The following is a 16,226-nucleotide window of genomic DNA, read 5'->3' as shown; positions in this document are numbered from 1 at the left end:
ACTAGTTAAAAATGAATTCAGTATTTATTTATAAACATTATATCTGTATGTTGATATATTTAAATCTTTCATAAAATTACATCCACTAAAGTTAAAATTTATTTTATCACTAGATAGTTTTGCTTTTCTTTATGTAATTCCAGATAACAAGAGGTTTTCAACATTTTATTTTATATGAACTCTCCAGGCAGTGGTTTTCTTAGATGTTGCCTAGAAATTCTGCTCTGACAAGATTCATATTAGGGCCAAACGTTATGGATATAAACAATGTAACCCATATATATTCGTCTGCTGTCTTTGGGGCAGTTTTTCAATGTTGGTTGACCCATTTTCTTAATTTTCAAAAAATTTAATCTTTATGCTGTGCAAGAAACAGTAAACACATGAAATAATTGGACATGAGTAAAAATTAGCCATATAATATTCTTGATCTAGGTTATGGAACAGCCAATTATGAAAGCTCAACAAATTAACCTCATGCATTAAATCACATCAAGCTTTACAGAAATGGAAATACAGTACTCACTGATCAATACTTTCATAATATGATTAGTATTCAACCTTTGAGTCTCCTCTGGAGGTTATAGGTTATTGAAGGCTCTAGGTATTAAATATAGTGCTATTTTTCTCAGCAATATAAATAAAAAGGTGATTGACTTTTGACCAATACATTCATACTAATAATCAGTCTAACATAAATTACCACAAAATTCTAATTCTGTATCAGGAAGTACATCATGACAAAGGTATTCAGGAATAGATGTAATTAAAGTGTAATTTTATTGCAACATTTATATTGACTTTGCAAAAATAAAAATGTGTAGTGTAATTGTGGAAAATTTACAGAGATGAGATGTTTGAGCTAAAATGTTGCATCGTGACATTATCAAGGACAAAATATGATTTAAAACATACCTGTTGATTAGAATAAAAGATACAGTGAATAGTTGCATATCTACATTGTTGTAATAATAAATACAACACGGGCCAACTTAGAGATAACGTTAGTTTAAGCATCTGTTGTCATTGACCTTCAAATAAATTAACAGATTATATAACATTTATATATAAATAGTCCCTTTTCTTGTAGAGATTATAGTATTTTAGGACAAGAGACAAAATAAGCAAATACACTGCTGAAAGAATTATCAAATTTTTTAATGGAAAAACAGAGCTCTTAAAAATTTGACCATCAAAATATTCAGTGAAGAAATCGTAGATACCTTGATTTTCAGATGTGGAAGTGATCTTTCGGCTAATGCTGAGCCAGCTCTTTTGTTGAACACGTAAAATAACTGAGATGCAGGGTCAATGACTTCCTGAATGTCAAGGGCAAATCAGTGTCAGCTGTAACCTGGGCACAGTCATTCTCCTCTCTATGACTCATGCAAATTGAGACTGACTACAGTTTTGAGGGATTTCTCACCTCGTAATGGAAAAATAAACTTGAAAGCCAAGAGAAGTTTTTTGGAGGATTGATGTATAGAAACACTTAATAGATGGCTTTTTGAGTTCTTGCTATCTGTCAGGCATTGCTTTAAGCACTTTGCAGGAATTCTATCATTTAATCCTCACAACAATACTATGAGTTCAGTGAGTGCTATTATATTTGGAAAATAGTTACCCACATCCAGATTATATGATTAACATTTCAAAATGAATAGTCTCTAAATTGTTTGATAAACTTGAAATAGAGTTTACTGAAGTTTTAAACTTCATCTAGAGATGAAAAATAAAACCAGTAATTTTATTTCTAATTTTATGTAGTATAAAATCATGTAATAGTATTGAAAATCATGGGGTTATTCAGTTTTTCACCTTTAAGCCCTGAACTTAAAATGTCTTGGGACTTCCCTGGAGGTCCAGTGGTTAAGATTTCGCCTTCCAGTGCAGGGGGTGCAGGTTCAATCCCTGGTCTTGGAGCTAAGATCCCACATGCCTTGTGGCCAAAAGGACAAAACATAAAACAGAAGCAATATTGTAACAAATTCAATAAAGACTTTAAAAATGGTCCACATCAAAACAATCTTAACAAAAAAGAAGCCTCTACTTGGGGACTCAACAGTGAATAAAGGACAGATCCCTGCTGTTTTACAGATCCATATTCTTACATGGCAAGCAAATAAAGTAAATATAATTATTTTAGTCCTAAGAAGGAAATAAGAGGGTGTGCTGTGGTAGAGAGTATTTGGGGATATACTCAAGATTTACCATAAGTAAATCTTTCATAGATTTGTGTGTGTGTGTGGTATTTTTTGAGTTATCATAAATAAGTCATTTATATCTCATTAGATACAGAAAATAACAAAAAACTCATGGCTAACATAATAATAATTGGCACTATATTTCAGTAAACATGCTTTGTCAGTATTTATATGAATCAGTATATGGATATAAAAAAACATTTTAATGTTTGGATAATACTTACAAATGTATGTAGGAAAATAGAACATCCAAAATATATGGAATGCTTAACGGTGTAGAATACTGGAAAAGATACAGAAAGCAACATATAAAATGATGGCCAATATTTTCTTTAATTTGTATAAAATTATCCAAAATGGTGATTTGGCTTTAACTTTATTAAAAGTTAGGGTTTTATTTATAATAGTAGAAATTACACAGGTGGAGAAATATATGGGTACACATGTATAGAAAAATCTTTAAATTGGAAGCCTGAGTGAATAATAATCAAATAAAAGCTCACAGGAAATAGAAAGTAAATTGAATTTGCCAATGAGCATTTATATCCATTAGCTGCCCACCTGCCCCTCATAAATGTAACAGTACCAGGAAATCAAAAAAGGTCAAGAAATGTTTCTCATAAAAGTTTATGGAGCAAATCACTATGATATCCAAGCATATATTTTACTGCTAAATGCATCCACGTCTTGGGAAACTCCCCGGGCGGTGGCTTCAGATGAAGCACTCGGTTACTAGGCTGTCATCTAAATGTGGTGGATGGGATGCGCAAGTGCATTGGAAAATGAGCAACTTTATAGAAAATTGTTATAATCCTGTGACAACCTAGACTCATAAATATACATAATAAGCACTTATTTGTTCTTCCCCATTTCACAGGCACTAGGTGAATGTAAAGTTACCTTGAGGGAGTGATGCTCTTAGAAAGCAAGGTACTGCAGAACCGCGTGTAGGAAACGCTGTGGGCCTCCTTAATTGCAGCGAATGGGATTATGAAAGATTATAGTTTGGAAGTTTTGCGCATGGTTGTTAGTTGGAAGCATATGTTCTCATTTGTCCAGGCAGGAAGTTGAGATAAGAGGTAGACACTGAAAAGGGAGTGGGATTTTCCATCGTTTTGCCTTTCACATGATTTTAGAACCTGTGCACCATTTAAGTGAATTGCCTAGTTTTAATGAACTTAAAATTAAAAAAAGACAAACACTCTGCATTGCTTGTCTTTTTTTGATATAATATGGAAACATTGGGCATAATTAGAATTTACTTCAGTTCAAATCAACTCTTCATTTGTGTTACAGATTAGCCCTAACATCTTTCTAATCCCTCTGAGGTATCGATGATTATTGGGAAATTATTGGGAAAAGGATAGATTTCTAATCTAAGCTATTTGATAAAGGGATGAGAATAGCCATTCTTTTAAAGACCCTATTTGTGTGCAATTACTGCTCTAGATACTATTAATGAATAAATATGAAGATTATTCTAGCATCAGAAATATATACCTTCTTCCCAACTAGGAAAGCTAGATAAATACAACTTTTTAAACTAAAACACAGTACAAAAGTAATATTGTCTTTTTCCCCATAATTATTTTATTTATGCACTGTCCATTCGTTTGTCTCAACATTTTAAAATAATTACGTACAGTTTAAGCTGAACACAACTGAAGATATTTTAACGTTTTGGAATTCATGCATAACCTTCCTTTTGTTGAATGGGAAATGACATTTTTATCTAAATTGAACATTTAAAAAAATCATCTCAAACATCTGGAAACGTCTCTTGTATGCCAGTGCTGGGAGGATATTTGTGTCACTTATTTTCTTTCTCCAGTCAGCAAAGGCTATTATGAGGCTGCCCATAATTTGTGATTAATTTGAGAGACTAGTTGATATCATGGCAGCCCTAGAATGATGTGTAAGGGCAATGTCTGCTTTAGTCTCAGCCTGTGAAAGTGAAGCCCTTTCCCTCGATTCCAGAACATTTGAGGGCCTGGAGTGGAACCAGGGGAGACTTGGGAGGGATGTCAGATGTTTGCCCTTTACAAACTTTTACCTGCATAGACTGGGAAAGCTCACTTCTTACCCTTGCTAGTGTTTACCTTCAAGACTGTCTTCACATTTCATGCGTAAATGTGCATATGATCTCTTGTAGATGGTCATCCCTTCCAGATAAGAAGTGGTCCACATGGCTGAAAATTATACTGACAACGTGTAATCCAGGAATGTTTCTTTATAGACTTGCTCTGCTTTGATTTGATGCTCCCAGTGACTTCTTTAGATCTTTTGCTCCCAGAGTACCCAAAGATAATGGGAAGTTTAAGTCACTGCAAAATCTCGGAACATAAAAGCCGAGACTGGCCATCCCAGAGCAGCACATGGTGTCTTTTTGTCAATCTCATAATGAAGTTGCAAGAGGTTAGGTGAAACAGGTCTCATCATGCCGTCCTCTTAGATCACATAAATGATATATATTTACAGAACCAGCCCCCGTCCTCTTTACATGGAGTTCACTTTGTGAAATTGCCTCAAGCAGAAGCGACCTGTAATTTACGGGCACGATGTGATTTTGCGGTTGGATGTGGCAGGAGTATCACTCTTGCCTGTGTCTGTCGCTGGCAGGTTACTACACGTGCGTGGAGGTCATCTTCACCCTGAGGAGGCAGGTGGGCTTCTACATGATGGGCGTCTATGCCCCAACCCTGCTGATTGTGGTTCTGTCCTGGCTTTCCTTCTGGATCAACCCCGATGCCAGTGCTGCCAGAGTGCCCCTGGGTAAGGTGTTCCAACCTCTCTCTCGGGGGGTCGGGAGTGTGCTGCATCTTTATAGAAATGACTGCATAATTTTGAAATTATACCAAATGATTTTGAGACAGTGAGTTTTGGAATTGATGGCAACTTTTTTTTTTTTCAGACTTCCTTCAGTCCTTGACATTGAACTAGATTTTCTCCATGTTTATGCATTCTATAATTAGACTGAGTTTTCTCTTTTTGTGTCCTTGGGGTATTTTAAGCAGTTAATCCATCCTACTTTGAGTCTCGTGAAATAATTATTAATAAGAGATTTTCACGGATAACGGAAGGCTAAAATCCCCAGTGGTGCCAAGCTTAAAAACAAATGACTATTTGGATAGAAGTCTTTCTAAATCATATACTGTCTCATACTGTTCATCAGGGAATATGTAATAGAATTTACCTTTTTAAACATGACTTTGCATAATTTTCCTAAACACTAGTTATTGTGTGCTGTACCACCAAGAGAGGCTAGAGAGGGGAAGGGTTGGTTAGGCCATGATCTCCAGTTTGTGATGTTTAATGCTCTGTGACATAGAAACACCAATAGCCAGACTTGAAAATTATGTCTCTATAGGGCTTAAATAGTCTTGAGTTGGGGAAATAATCAAGAGCCTTTCTTTTTTAAAAAATTAATTCATTTATTTATGGCTGCATTGGGTCTTCGTTGCTGTGCACGGGCTTTCTCTGGTCACGGCGAGCGGGGGCTACTCTTCGTTGCGGTGCATGGGTTTCTGATTGCAGTGGCTTCTCTTGTTGCAGAACATGGGCTCTAGGCACACACGCTTCAGTAGTTGTGGCTCGTGGGCTCAGTAGTTGTGGCTCATGGGCTCTAGAGCGCAGGCTCAGTAGTTGTGGCACACGGGCTTAGTTGCTCCGCGGCAAGTGGGATCTTCCCGGACCAGGGCTCGAACCCGTGTCCCCTGCATTGTCAGTCAGATTCTTAACCACTGCGCCACCAGGGAAGTTTGAGAGCCTTTCTTATGGGTAAAGTGAATAAACTTCAGAATAAGGACATTGTAACAACAAATTTTGATTGCTTGGAGTGTTTTAAAACTTGTCATTAATGTGTGTGTGTGTGTTTTCTTAATATCACCTGGAACTTGTATCAGTAAGTCTGTGAAATACCTGACCTCTTGGTGACTGATTAGTTGCAGCATTTAATTTTTTCTGTTGTCAAAAAGGCCTTGCATAAATCTCCCTCCTGACTTACTGGGGGAATTAAACAAAATACAGATTTTAAAGAGTAGGAAACCAGGAAAGTGTCAATGAAGATGACAGTTTTATCCAAATAAGAAATTTGGTGATTTACATCAAACTAAAACCACAAAGACCAAATCTATATCTTAATAAGCAAAAAATGTGAGAAATTTCATCCTAAAGGTTGTGTATCTGTAATGAAGCAATGATAGTTCATAGAGTAATCCTTTAGGGAAGAAAAATTAACTATGTAGTGTATTGTACTGGGAATAAAGCACCCCCAAAACTAGATTTAAATTTTTACACTTGTCAAAAATATCACGCATTTCCCTCAAATTGCTAAATTTTTTTTGGTTTATTACAGGTATCTTATTCTCATGCACTGATATAAATAGAAATTTCAGCCTTCCAAGGATGCTCTGGAGACAACCTTATCCCTGACATATTCTCAAAGGACATTCTCTGTAAATCCCCGTCTCTTGCAGGACTTCTGATATAAAATCCATGAGCTGTCACTTAGCGTCCAGCAGACCTGTTGTTTGGAAACCAGTTAATGGTTAAAAGTCAAACCAGGTTTGAATTCCAGCTCTGTGCCTACCAGCTGTGACAACTTCCCATCACATCCAGCCTCTGTGAACATACTCTGTGGACATGTCAAAGTATGGATGGAAAAGTACTCCAGGGGTTTTTGGAGGCTTGAAAAAAATGAACGTAACACCCATTCAAGAGTTCATCATATGCCTCCTTTACAGATTGCTTTACACTTTTCAAAGCACTTTGACACATTCGGATTCATTCAACAAATATCTGTTGTGGGCTGACTATGGGCTAGGCACTATGCAAAAAGATGGGGATATGGTTAAAAAGTAAATAGCGAATAAATAGTTAATAAAATAGATTTAAAAAATAAGCAAAACTCGGCCTCAGTGAGTTTATACTCTCTTGGGAAGAAACAGACACCAAATAAGTACAACCTATAATATATAAGATGGTGATAGAGGGATGGGAAGTTGAGGGAGGCAGGCTGCTTGTCAGGAATTGTCTTGATGAGAAAGTGATGTTGGACAGAGGCAAGAAGGAGGGGAAGGAATGGACCACTGTGGATAAGATAGGATAGGATAGATTAGGTTAGGAAAGGGTACCTGGAAAGCCATCAGGGCAGCATCCCTGAGACAGAAGCATGCCTGGGGTATTCGGGGAAAGATAGGATAGGTTAGGAAAGGGTACCTGGAGAGCCATCAGGGCAGCATCCCCTGAGACAGAAGCGTGTCTGGGGTATTCTGGGAACACTAAGGAGTCCAGTGAGAGAAAGGGAGATTAGTGGGTGAGATCAGAAAAATAACAAGGGCGAGGGGTGGGTTATGGAATATTTCTTAAGGAATTCAGTGCTTATCGTTACTGTTTTGTTTAGAATAGACTGTCAGGGGGCAAAGGTAGAAGCAAGCAAAGCAGGTAGGAGTCCTGAAATAAGCATGGTGTGAGCCAGGGCAGTAGTGCAGGTGCTTGTACATATTAGATGAAGGATGTGGTAGAGAAAGATTTGCAGATGTCTTGCATGTGGGATTTAAGAAAGCAGAATCAAGGCTGACCTCAAGGTGTTTTTGGCTTAGAAACTGAAGAGATGAAATTGGCATAAATGGAGTTGAGCAGAGCTGCAGGTCAGGTAGGTTTGAAAAGGTTGGAGGACCAGGAGGTTGGTTCCGGATGCACTGAGTTTGAGATGTCTGTTAGGTGGAGATAGCAGGTAGACAGGTGGATGTACAAGTCTGGGGTGTCTTGGAGAAATCAGGACCGGAGGTCAGAATTTAAGGTTTGTCAGGGTGTAGATGGTATTTAAGGTGATGAGTGGAGTGTAGGTAGAAGAATCTCAGGGCTAACGCCTTGGGATTGAGAAGATGAGGAACAATCTACGTGATGTGGTTTCCTAGAATCCTGCCAAGTGGAGAAGGTTTGTCCAGGTGAGGAGAGTGACCAGCCAGCTGCTTGTAGGTCAAGTTTAGGGCTAAAGATTGCCCTTGGCTTTAGCAGCCTAGGGGGTCACTGGGATCCAGAACAGAGACAGTCTCCATGGAGTGAGGAGAAGAGGGAAGCCTGGTCGGAGTGACTCAGGAGAACACAAGAGGGGGACCTAGAGCCCTCGATGTAAACGGCCTGTTGGAGGTCGTTAGCTGCCCACAGGAGGGGAGGGTGGGGAAATAGCCAGGGGGGTGGGAGCTGAGAGGTTTCTTGGCTTTGTTTTTCTAAAGGGCACAATCCACACACGTTTATTTTTGGTGGAAAACAACCAGTAGTGAAGGAAAAAATGAGAGATGGTAGAAGTGCAGGAGCAGTGAGAGGGGATGGGAGGTAGGAAACGAGGGATTGGCCTTCGCTAGAACACAGTGGATTTGTCCGCAGGGTCAGCAAACTCCTTCAGCGACAGACTGAATAGCAAACATTTGAGGTTTCTGTTGAAACCCCGAAATCCTCTGTCATAGCACTAAAGGAGCCTTAGACAATAATAGTTGAATAGGTGTGGATATGTCCCAGTAAAACTGGATTTATAAAAATAGGCGGTGGGTCAGATGTGCCTGGTGCATCAGGTTGACTGACTGCTGGTCTGTAGTGTCAGGAGAGAAGGTAGAGCTGATGGGCACACAGTGAGATGCGGTCATGTGGTCATGGGGGCTAGCCTCTGATTTTGTTTTCTTAGTGAAATGGGAAGCCAGGTCATGAGTTGCAAGGGTGATAGGGAAAAGCGCTGTGGTTCTGAAGGGAGAGAGACTGGTGAAGGAACTGGGGAGGTACACCCTGATTGCCTGGTAGGATCACGGGCCTCTGGAGGTCAGTGATGGTAAATTGAAAGTGGGATCAGTCAACATGTTGACTCATTAAAAGAAAACTAGGGACATAGTTAGGTTTTTGAGATTTATATGTGTTGTTGTGTGTGTTAATGTTTGGTTCTATCTTATTACTGAGTAGCGTTTCATAGTATGGATATACCACCATGTGTTTCCCCATTAACCAGTTGTTGGGGATTGGGTTGTTTCCAGTTTTAGGGTATTATACATGATGTGACGAATAATTGCATACAAGGCTCTGTGTGTGCATACATTTTCATTACTCTTGGGCAAACACCTAGAAATGTGATTTCTGCATTTTATGGGAAAAGTATGTTTAACTTTTCTAAAATATTAGCATAATGTTTATCAAAATAATGATACCATTTTGCTGATTCACATACTCCTGTGTCATACACTCCCCAAATACTTTTTTTTTTTTTTTTTACTTCTTATAGTGCCTTGGACCTTGGTACAATGTTGAATACAATTGTGAGAGATGCTTATTCCTGATTCTGGGTAGAAATAGTTGAAGTATTCACTGTTGAGTGTAATAGTGACTCTAGTTATTACAAATCTCTTAATCAGGTTGAAGAGGTTCCCTTCTCTTCCTAGTTGGCAGATGGTTTTTACCATGACTGTTGACTTTTGCCAAATGCTTAAATGCTTTCTCTGAGTATATTTAAAGGTTTATATGGTTTTTTTCCTTTATTTTGGCAAATTTTACCAATTGATTCCTAGCTATTAGATGAGTAGGTAAAATTATTAGCACAAACATGTTCATAATATTAGTTTTTCCTTTTAATGTTTAGCTGTAGTGATGTACTCATTCCTACGTACTCCTGAAATTGTTAAATTGTGAATTCTTTTTTTTTTTTTTTGACCACTCTAGATAAAGACTTATCCCTTTTCTTGGTATTTTCAAAACATCAGCGTTCATTTCATTCATTTCTATGTTTATTTTTCTTTTTCATTGATTTTGGCTCTTATCTTTATTATTTCTTTTTACTCAGTTTGGATTTTATTTGATCTCTTTTTGATGATTGAAGTGGAAACTCAGCCGAATTTAGACCTTTCTTCTTTTCTAACATGGATATTTAAAGTTACAAATTTCCCTTGTAAGTCCTGCTTTAGCTGCAGTGCACAAATTTTGGTATACTGTATTTTCATCTTCCTTCATTAAAAAAATATTCTCTAATTTCCCTTGTGATTTCTTCTTTGGCCCATGGATTCTTTAGATATGTGTAGTTTGGATTCCAAATATTTAGCGTTTTCATAAGTACTCAAATATGATTTGTTTTTAATTTTGTCAGGGAACATACTCTATGATTTCAATCCTTTTATGTTTATTGAGACTTTGTTAATGGTCCAGCCCAGCATATGTCTCCTGGCAAACATCCCATGTCACTTGCACTGTATATTTGTCACTCTTGGGTATAGAATTCTGTAAATATGAGTGGAGTCAAGTTGGTTGATAGTACTGTTAAAATCTTTTATGTTTTTTGTCTAGTTATTATAGTTATTGATGAGAAAGTTGTTAAAATCTCCAACTCTAATTATGGAATTATGCTTCAGGTATTTTGAAGCTCTGTTATTAGACCCACACATATATATATATAATTTTATCTAAAAAGAAATAATATTACTGACAGATTAAATATCAGGATATTCTGTCAATATGGCTATTTTGACCCAGTGTATCTTTCCTTTTTCTACTTTTTTTCCCCCTACATTGTTCCAAAAGATTATGAAATCAATTTGCCAATCTTTTCCTTCTATGGCCCATAATTTTTATTTTCTAAAATTTAGGAGAAGAACATATATCATTTACTCTAGACTCATTTTACTTTTTTAAAAAAAAAATCAGTCTTGTGTTCCAGTTTTATTTTTCTTCCTATCTCTTTTTGATTTACTTTCTCCATTGGTAACAAGTATCAAAGCTTCCTCTGTGGATTTTAGGTAGAATTTGTCTTCAGCTCTTTCTTTAAGTATAAAAGTAACTGTGGAGGTAACATCTTATACTTTTTACCCTACATAAACTTTACTGTAACACATTCTTTTCCTGGTACATGAAATGCTTTAGTTGCTGCTGAAAAGGATTTTTTTTAAACAAATACTTTTTAATTATAAATGTAAAAAGATGAATAATTCAGGTCACAATTCAGACCTCTAGCAGGTCACACACAGTACCTTTCTTCCTTATTATAGTCTTTTCTTATCATCTGGAACAGTGGTTCAAGATCTTTTTAATTATAAGGATCTCTTTCAAAAATGTCAGAGATTATTTCTGGATTCCCACATTGTAGTAATTGTAGTTTTCCTTTTAGTATCCTTTGATTAGAATGATGTGCAACAATAACATGCTGATGTAATAATTTAGCAGTATTTCTAAATGAATTTTCATGTTATTAATCACAACTCCACATAAGAATTTGGTGCATAGTGTAGTTTGTCTCAGTATGGGATAAAGATGATTTCAGGTTTAGACAGTAGCTGTTGTGCACAATTTCTCCTTGACTTGCTCTATTGGTTCTATTTGTTGTTAATAAAAAGTACTACCGGGACTTCCCTGGTGGTCCAGTGGTAAAGAATCTGCCTTGCAATGCAGGGGAGGTGGGTTTGATCCCTAGTTGGGGAACTGAGATCCCATGTGTGGCGGGGCAACTAAGCCCACACCCCACAACTACTGAGCTTGCGTGCCACAAACTACAGAGCCTACATGCTCTAGATCCTGCATGAGACAACTAGAAAGAGAAAAGCTGCATGCCACAACTAGAGAGAAACCTGCGTGCTGCAATGAAGACCCAACACAGCCAAAAGAAAAAGAAAAATAAATAAATAAATACAAAAAAAAATACTATCTCTACCTCCCCTTTCTTTTCCTTTTCTTTTTTCACCCTTTTTCTTGCTTTCCTTTTTCAGTCTTCTAGGTTTTGGTATTCCTCTTTTAGGCAATAGATTGCTAGAGTGTATGCTATTAAAGAATTATTTTTCAGATGTTTCCTCTGAGATAAATCTCTGGACATCCCATAGTCAATGGGAGTTCACTATCAACAGTGGTCTCTTAAATAAGGATTTTATCACTATAAAGTTCTTTCTGCATATTGATGAGCTGAACAACTTTATCTTCACCCTGAATTCTTTATAGAAGTTTTTATTCAGGTTAACATTTTTATGTAGCTAATTTATTAGTACTTTGATTTATATTATTTGTTAGCCATAACTTTTAGTAGATGTAGACCCCACGCCTATTTATCAGAGTTGATATCAATTTTATGACATATGCCCTGATTTGAAATCTAGACTTGGTTTGTTTTTGCATTAGGGAGAGAAAGTAACAAATGACAAATAAGGACTATATGTTTTAAACACGTTATAGAAAGATTATACCAAGAAGTCCTGGAATTTATTAGAGAGGTGTTCCATTAAATGGGGATAATATACACAATATTGAAATTATAAATATCCCCATTTTTATGAATGATGGGTTTCACATTTCTTTTATTGGTTCATAATGTAGTAAAATTCAGGCAGCATTTCACTATGAATTATTTAAACAATGAAGTAATCTCATCTGAAGGCCATGTTAAGATAAGGCTGAAATATTTGTCCAGAGAAATATTTGCTCAGATTTCTTATTTTAGGATAAAAAAGCAAGTGGATGTTTCCTATTTTAATATGATTTTCTGAAGACAAGTCACACAGTGAGGTCCACATTCTCTTCCTTCTCAACTGATCTCCGTTTCCATTCTTACATCTTCGAAATGATACAGATCTTATTGGAATTGGTCACCATGGTTTTTAACTTAATGCCTGGGATTATAAATATCTCCCAAATGACCATTAATATCCTATTATTCCGAATCTTTCTCTGCTCCTTTGACCCTCTTTTTCTGATGCCTGAGCCTCTCCGGAGTCCCCTCCCTTTCCACCACAACCTCCCCTGAACGATACTGGCCAATCTGTCCTTCAAGAAGTTCCTGGGTGCCCTGTGCTGAGTCGTGGTCACCAGTTCTTTGTTTCTCGGCCTTTATCTGGCCTAACTCGGTGTTTTCCTTCCAAAGTCACATCTTTTCTATATTCTCCTCTTCCTATATTTCATGGGTATTTTCCCAGTCATTCTGTTTAGAAGTTTGTCTCAATCTTTTCCTTCTTCCTTTAAACAGTAATCAAGATTTAAAAAATGTTTTCTCCAAAATCCTTTCACATCCATCCTATCCTTCATTTTCTTATTCTTTGTTTCTGCATCTCCTATAGTTTTCTTTCTCAGTTTATTTTTTTTATCCCTAGAAGAGTGATGTTATTGAAATATTCTCTTGATAATGTCATTTCTCTACCAAATATGATAAAAGATCTGCTCTAGGACTTTGAAGGCCTTCTATAATCTGGCACTATTCTCCATTTCATTCATAAAGCTGCTAATATATCAGGATAAAGATTCAGGTATACTACTAAATTTACTACAATTTGATACATTCTGTGTTATCGATGAGCATGAAATGCTATGGAAACACAGAGAATGGTGTCAATATATGCTACTTCAAGGCTTGTTTTTGATTGATAAGTTGACATAACATTTGAATAAGAATAAAAAAATAACTTGCGAAGATGATTTGCTAAATTAATGCCCATAGGTATAATTAACTGAGTTTAGGGCAATGTTTGAAAAGATCTTGGATTTTTATGTTACTTTTCACTTCCAGGTTAGAAAATGTTAAAACCTATATTAACTTTTAAAACATAGTCCTGTTAATTAGTTTTCTTCAGGATAGAGGATAATTACAATATAATAGTAATATATATATATATATATATATATATATATATATATATATATATATATATATATATATATATGTAATATTGTTTCAGTCTGCAGAAGTTATATTTTACTAAAAGCTTTTCTTTCTAGGAGAGAGTCTCTTAGTTCTTCAATATTAAAAAAAAAAATCCCCAAAACTCCACACCTTTCAGGAGCCTCTGAAATGATGCAACTGGTGGAATATATATTTTTCAATGTTTTAAATGATTATTGATACTAATATAGTGTTTCCCGTATTCCCAACGCAAGAGCAAAGAGAACCAAGTACATCTTTCATTATTAGGGTAATAAAAAATAAAAATTTATTTTTTTAAATGTTAAGTGTTTACACACATACCACCCATATTCAATAATTCTTACATAAGAAGCAAGTACGTGGCATTTCTTCTACTCTTTGGGTTTTAAGGGGACCTGAGGGGCATTGAAAGTTATTGGAGGGGGATTTCATCAAAGAGCAGTGATTGTAGAACATTTCACGGGAGTAAGAAGCAACTTGAATTCCTGTTTCTGTCCTGCAGGAATCTTCTCAGTGCTCAGCTTGGCCTCTGAGTGCACAACCCTGGCTGCAGAACTTCCCAAGGTGTCCTACGTGAAGGCTTTGGATGTGTGGCTCATCGCGTGTCTGCTCTTCGGCTTTGCGTCCCTGGTGGAGTACGCGGTCGTCCAGGTGATGCTCAACAACCCCAAGAGAGTTGAAGCAGAAAAAGCCAGGATTGCCAAGGCTGAGCAAGCAGATGGGAAGGGGGGGAGTGCAGCTAAGAAAAACACTGTGAATGGCACGGGCACACCTGTTCACATCAGCACTTTACAGGTAAGGATGACGTCGGCCAGCAAAGTGCATTCTGCAGGTTTAAAGGTTTGGTAGAATTGGTTCTCACTCGTTTTTCTCTCACAGATGCAAAGGGACTAAGCACAACCTAGCTTTTGGAAAAGAATAGAAAACACTTAGGTCCAATACTAACTGAGAAAAAAATCGACACTTTATTAAATTACTGGAGAACTTTCCGTGGAAATTAAGGATGCTTCAGTTCCTTTGCTTTGATGGTCACCATTGAATGTGGAAGCCTTGACCAAATGACAGACCTTCCTACTCTTTCTCATTTGACAAACCATCATGAATGGCTGGGGGGTTGAAGGCTTATGGGGCCCACATTCTTGATTCAATCTCCCACCCATTCCCCATCAATTTGGAGAGCTTCACAATGCTCATGTCAGGCAGGCTACTTCTTTATTGGGTGCCTGGCTCATAGGGAAACTATGCCCATGGTTTGGGATTTGTCCAGCACAGAGTGAGTAGCTAGAGAAGAACTGAACAGTTAAAACCCATAACCTTGCCTTGTCACTTGGTGATGGGTCTAAGAATAGCGGACCATGCCTCTAGATTCAGGTACTGATAAATCCTGGAGCCACAGACCACGTCATGGATTAAGGACAGTTGTCCACTCACCCCAGCATGCCTGTACTTGATGACTTCTAGTTGAGAAGACCCTAGGCCAGGGGACCATTTCCACTGAACGTAGCATGGTAAGTTCCACAAGAGACTAACAGGTCCAGATCATCTTACAGCCTTGGAAACCTTGCCTACATCTGGCCCCAGACCATGTCCATTTGCTGACTGCCACTCCTACCAACTCCTAGAACGTTAGACACATTTTTAGAGACAAAGGCAAGCAAACTGTTCTTACGTGGTGCTATCTGCAGGTCTTTGTTTTTTTATTCTTTTGAGTCATTCATCTCATTTTCTGAGCCCACAGCCAAGACTCCCTGCAAATACTTTGTTGCTACCTTGTAAGGAGGTTCCTCCAGCCCTAGAGCTCTTTATACACTAATCCTCTTCATGAAGGATATGTATAAAATATCCATTAATGCAAAGCTATCATGGCCTTAAAGAAATCATGTCTTTGGCATATCTCTTTCCATCCTTTTCCATGTAACGTGTCTATATCATTCCATGTGAAGTGAGTTTCTTGTAGGCAACATATCATTGGTTGATGGAATTTAATCTTATCTCTCATTCTCATGTTTTAATTTGTATATTTAGATCATTTAAATTTAGTGAACTTATTGATATATTTAGGGCTTCAGTCTACTTTATTTTTATTTATTTTTTAAATTTTATTATTATTTTTTATTGGGGTATAGTTGATTTACAATGTTGTGTTAGTTTCTGCTGTACAATGAAGTGAATCAGCTGTATGTATATGTATATCCCCTCCCTTTTGGGCCTCCCCTCTCCACCCCTGTCCCACCCATCTAGGTCATCACAGAGCACTGAGCTGAGCTTGCTGTGCTCTACAGCAGGTTCCCACTAGCTATCTGTTTTACACGTGGTAGTGTGTATATGTCCATCTCAATCTCCCAATTCATCCCCCACCCCCCATGTCCACATGC

General features: G+C 37.2%; 1 protein-coding gene across 2 annotated transcripts in view; it reads left to right on the top strand.

Moving 5' to 3' along the window:
• The window catches only part of GLRB (glycine receptor beta), a 75,596-nt gene that overhangs the window by 48,124 nt on the left and 11,246 nt on the right, over positions 1-16,226 (top strand). Inside the window, exons 8-9 of one of the 2 annotated variants that reach the window (XM_082608842.1) lie at positions 4,824-4,976; positions 14,354-14,646. In XM_082608842.1, coding sequence (XP_082464968.1) covers positions 4,824-4,976; positions 14,354-14,646 — 446 coding nt within the window. Of the gene's footprint in view, positions 1-4,823; positions 4,977-6,679; positions 7,062-14,353; positions 14,647-16,226 lie in introns of those variants that run through there. The other variant, XM_082608843.1, reaches the window with a different exon arrangement.

Source organism: Mesoplodon mirus (assembly GCF_964341445.2).
Source record: "Mesoplodon mirus genome assembly, chromosome: 2".
Lineage (NCBI taxonomy): Eukaryota > Metazoa > Chordata > Mammalia > Artiodactyla > Ziphiidae > Mesoplodon > Mesoplodon mirus.
Note: the sequence above shows the minus strand (reverse complement) of the source record. Positions and strands in the feature narration are given on the sequence as shown.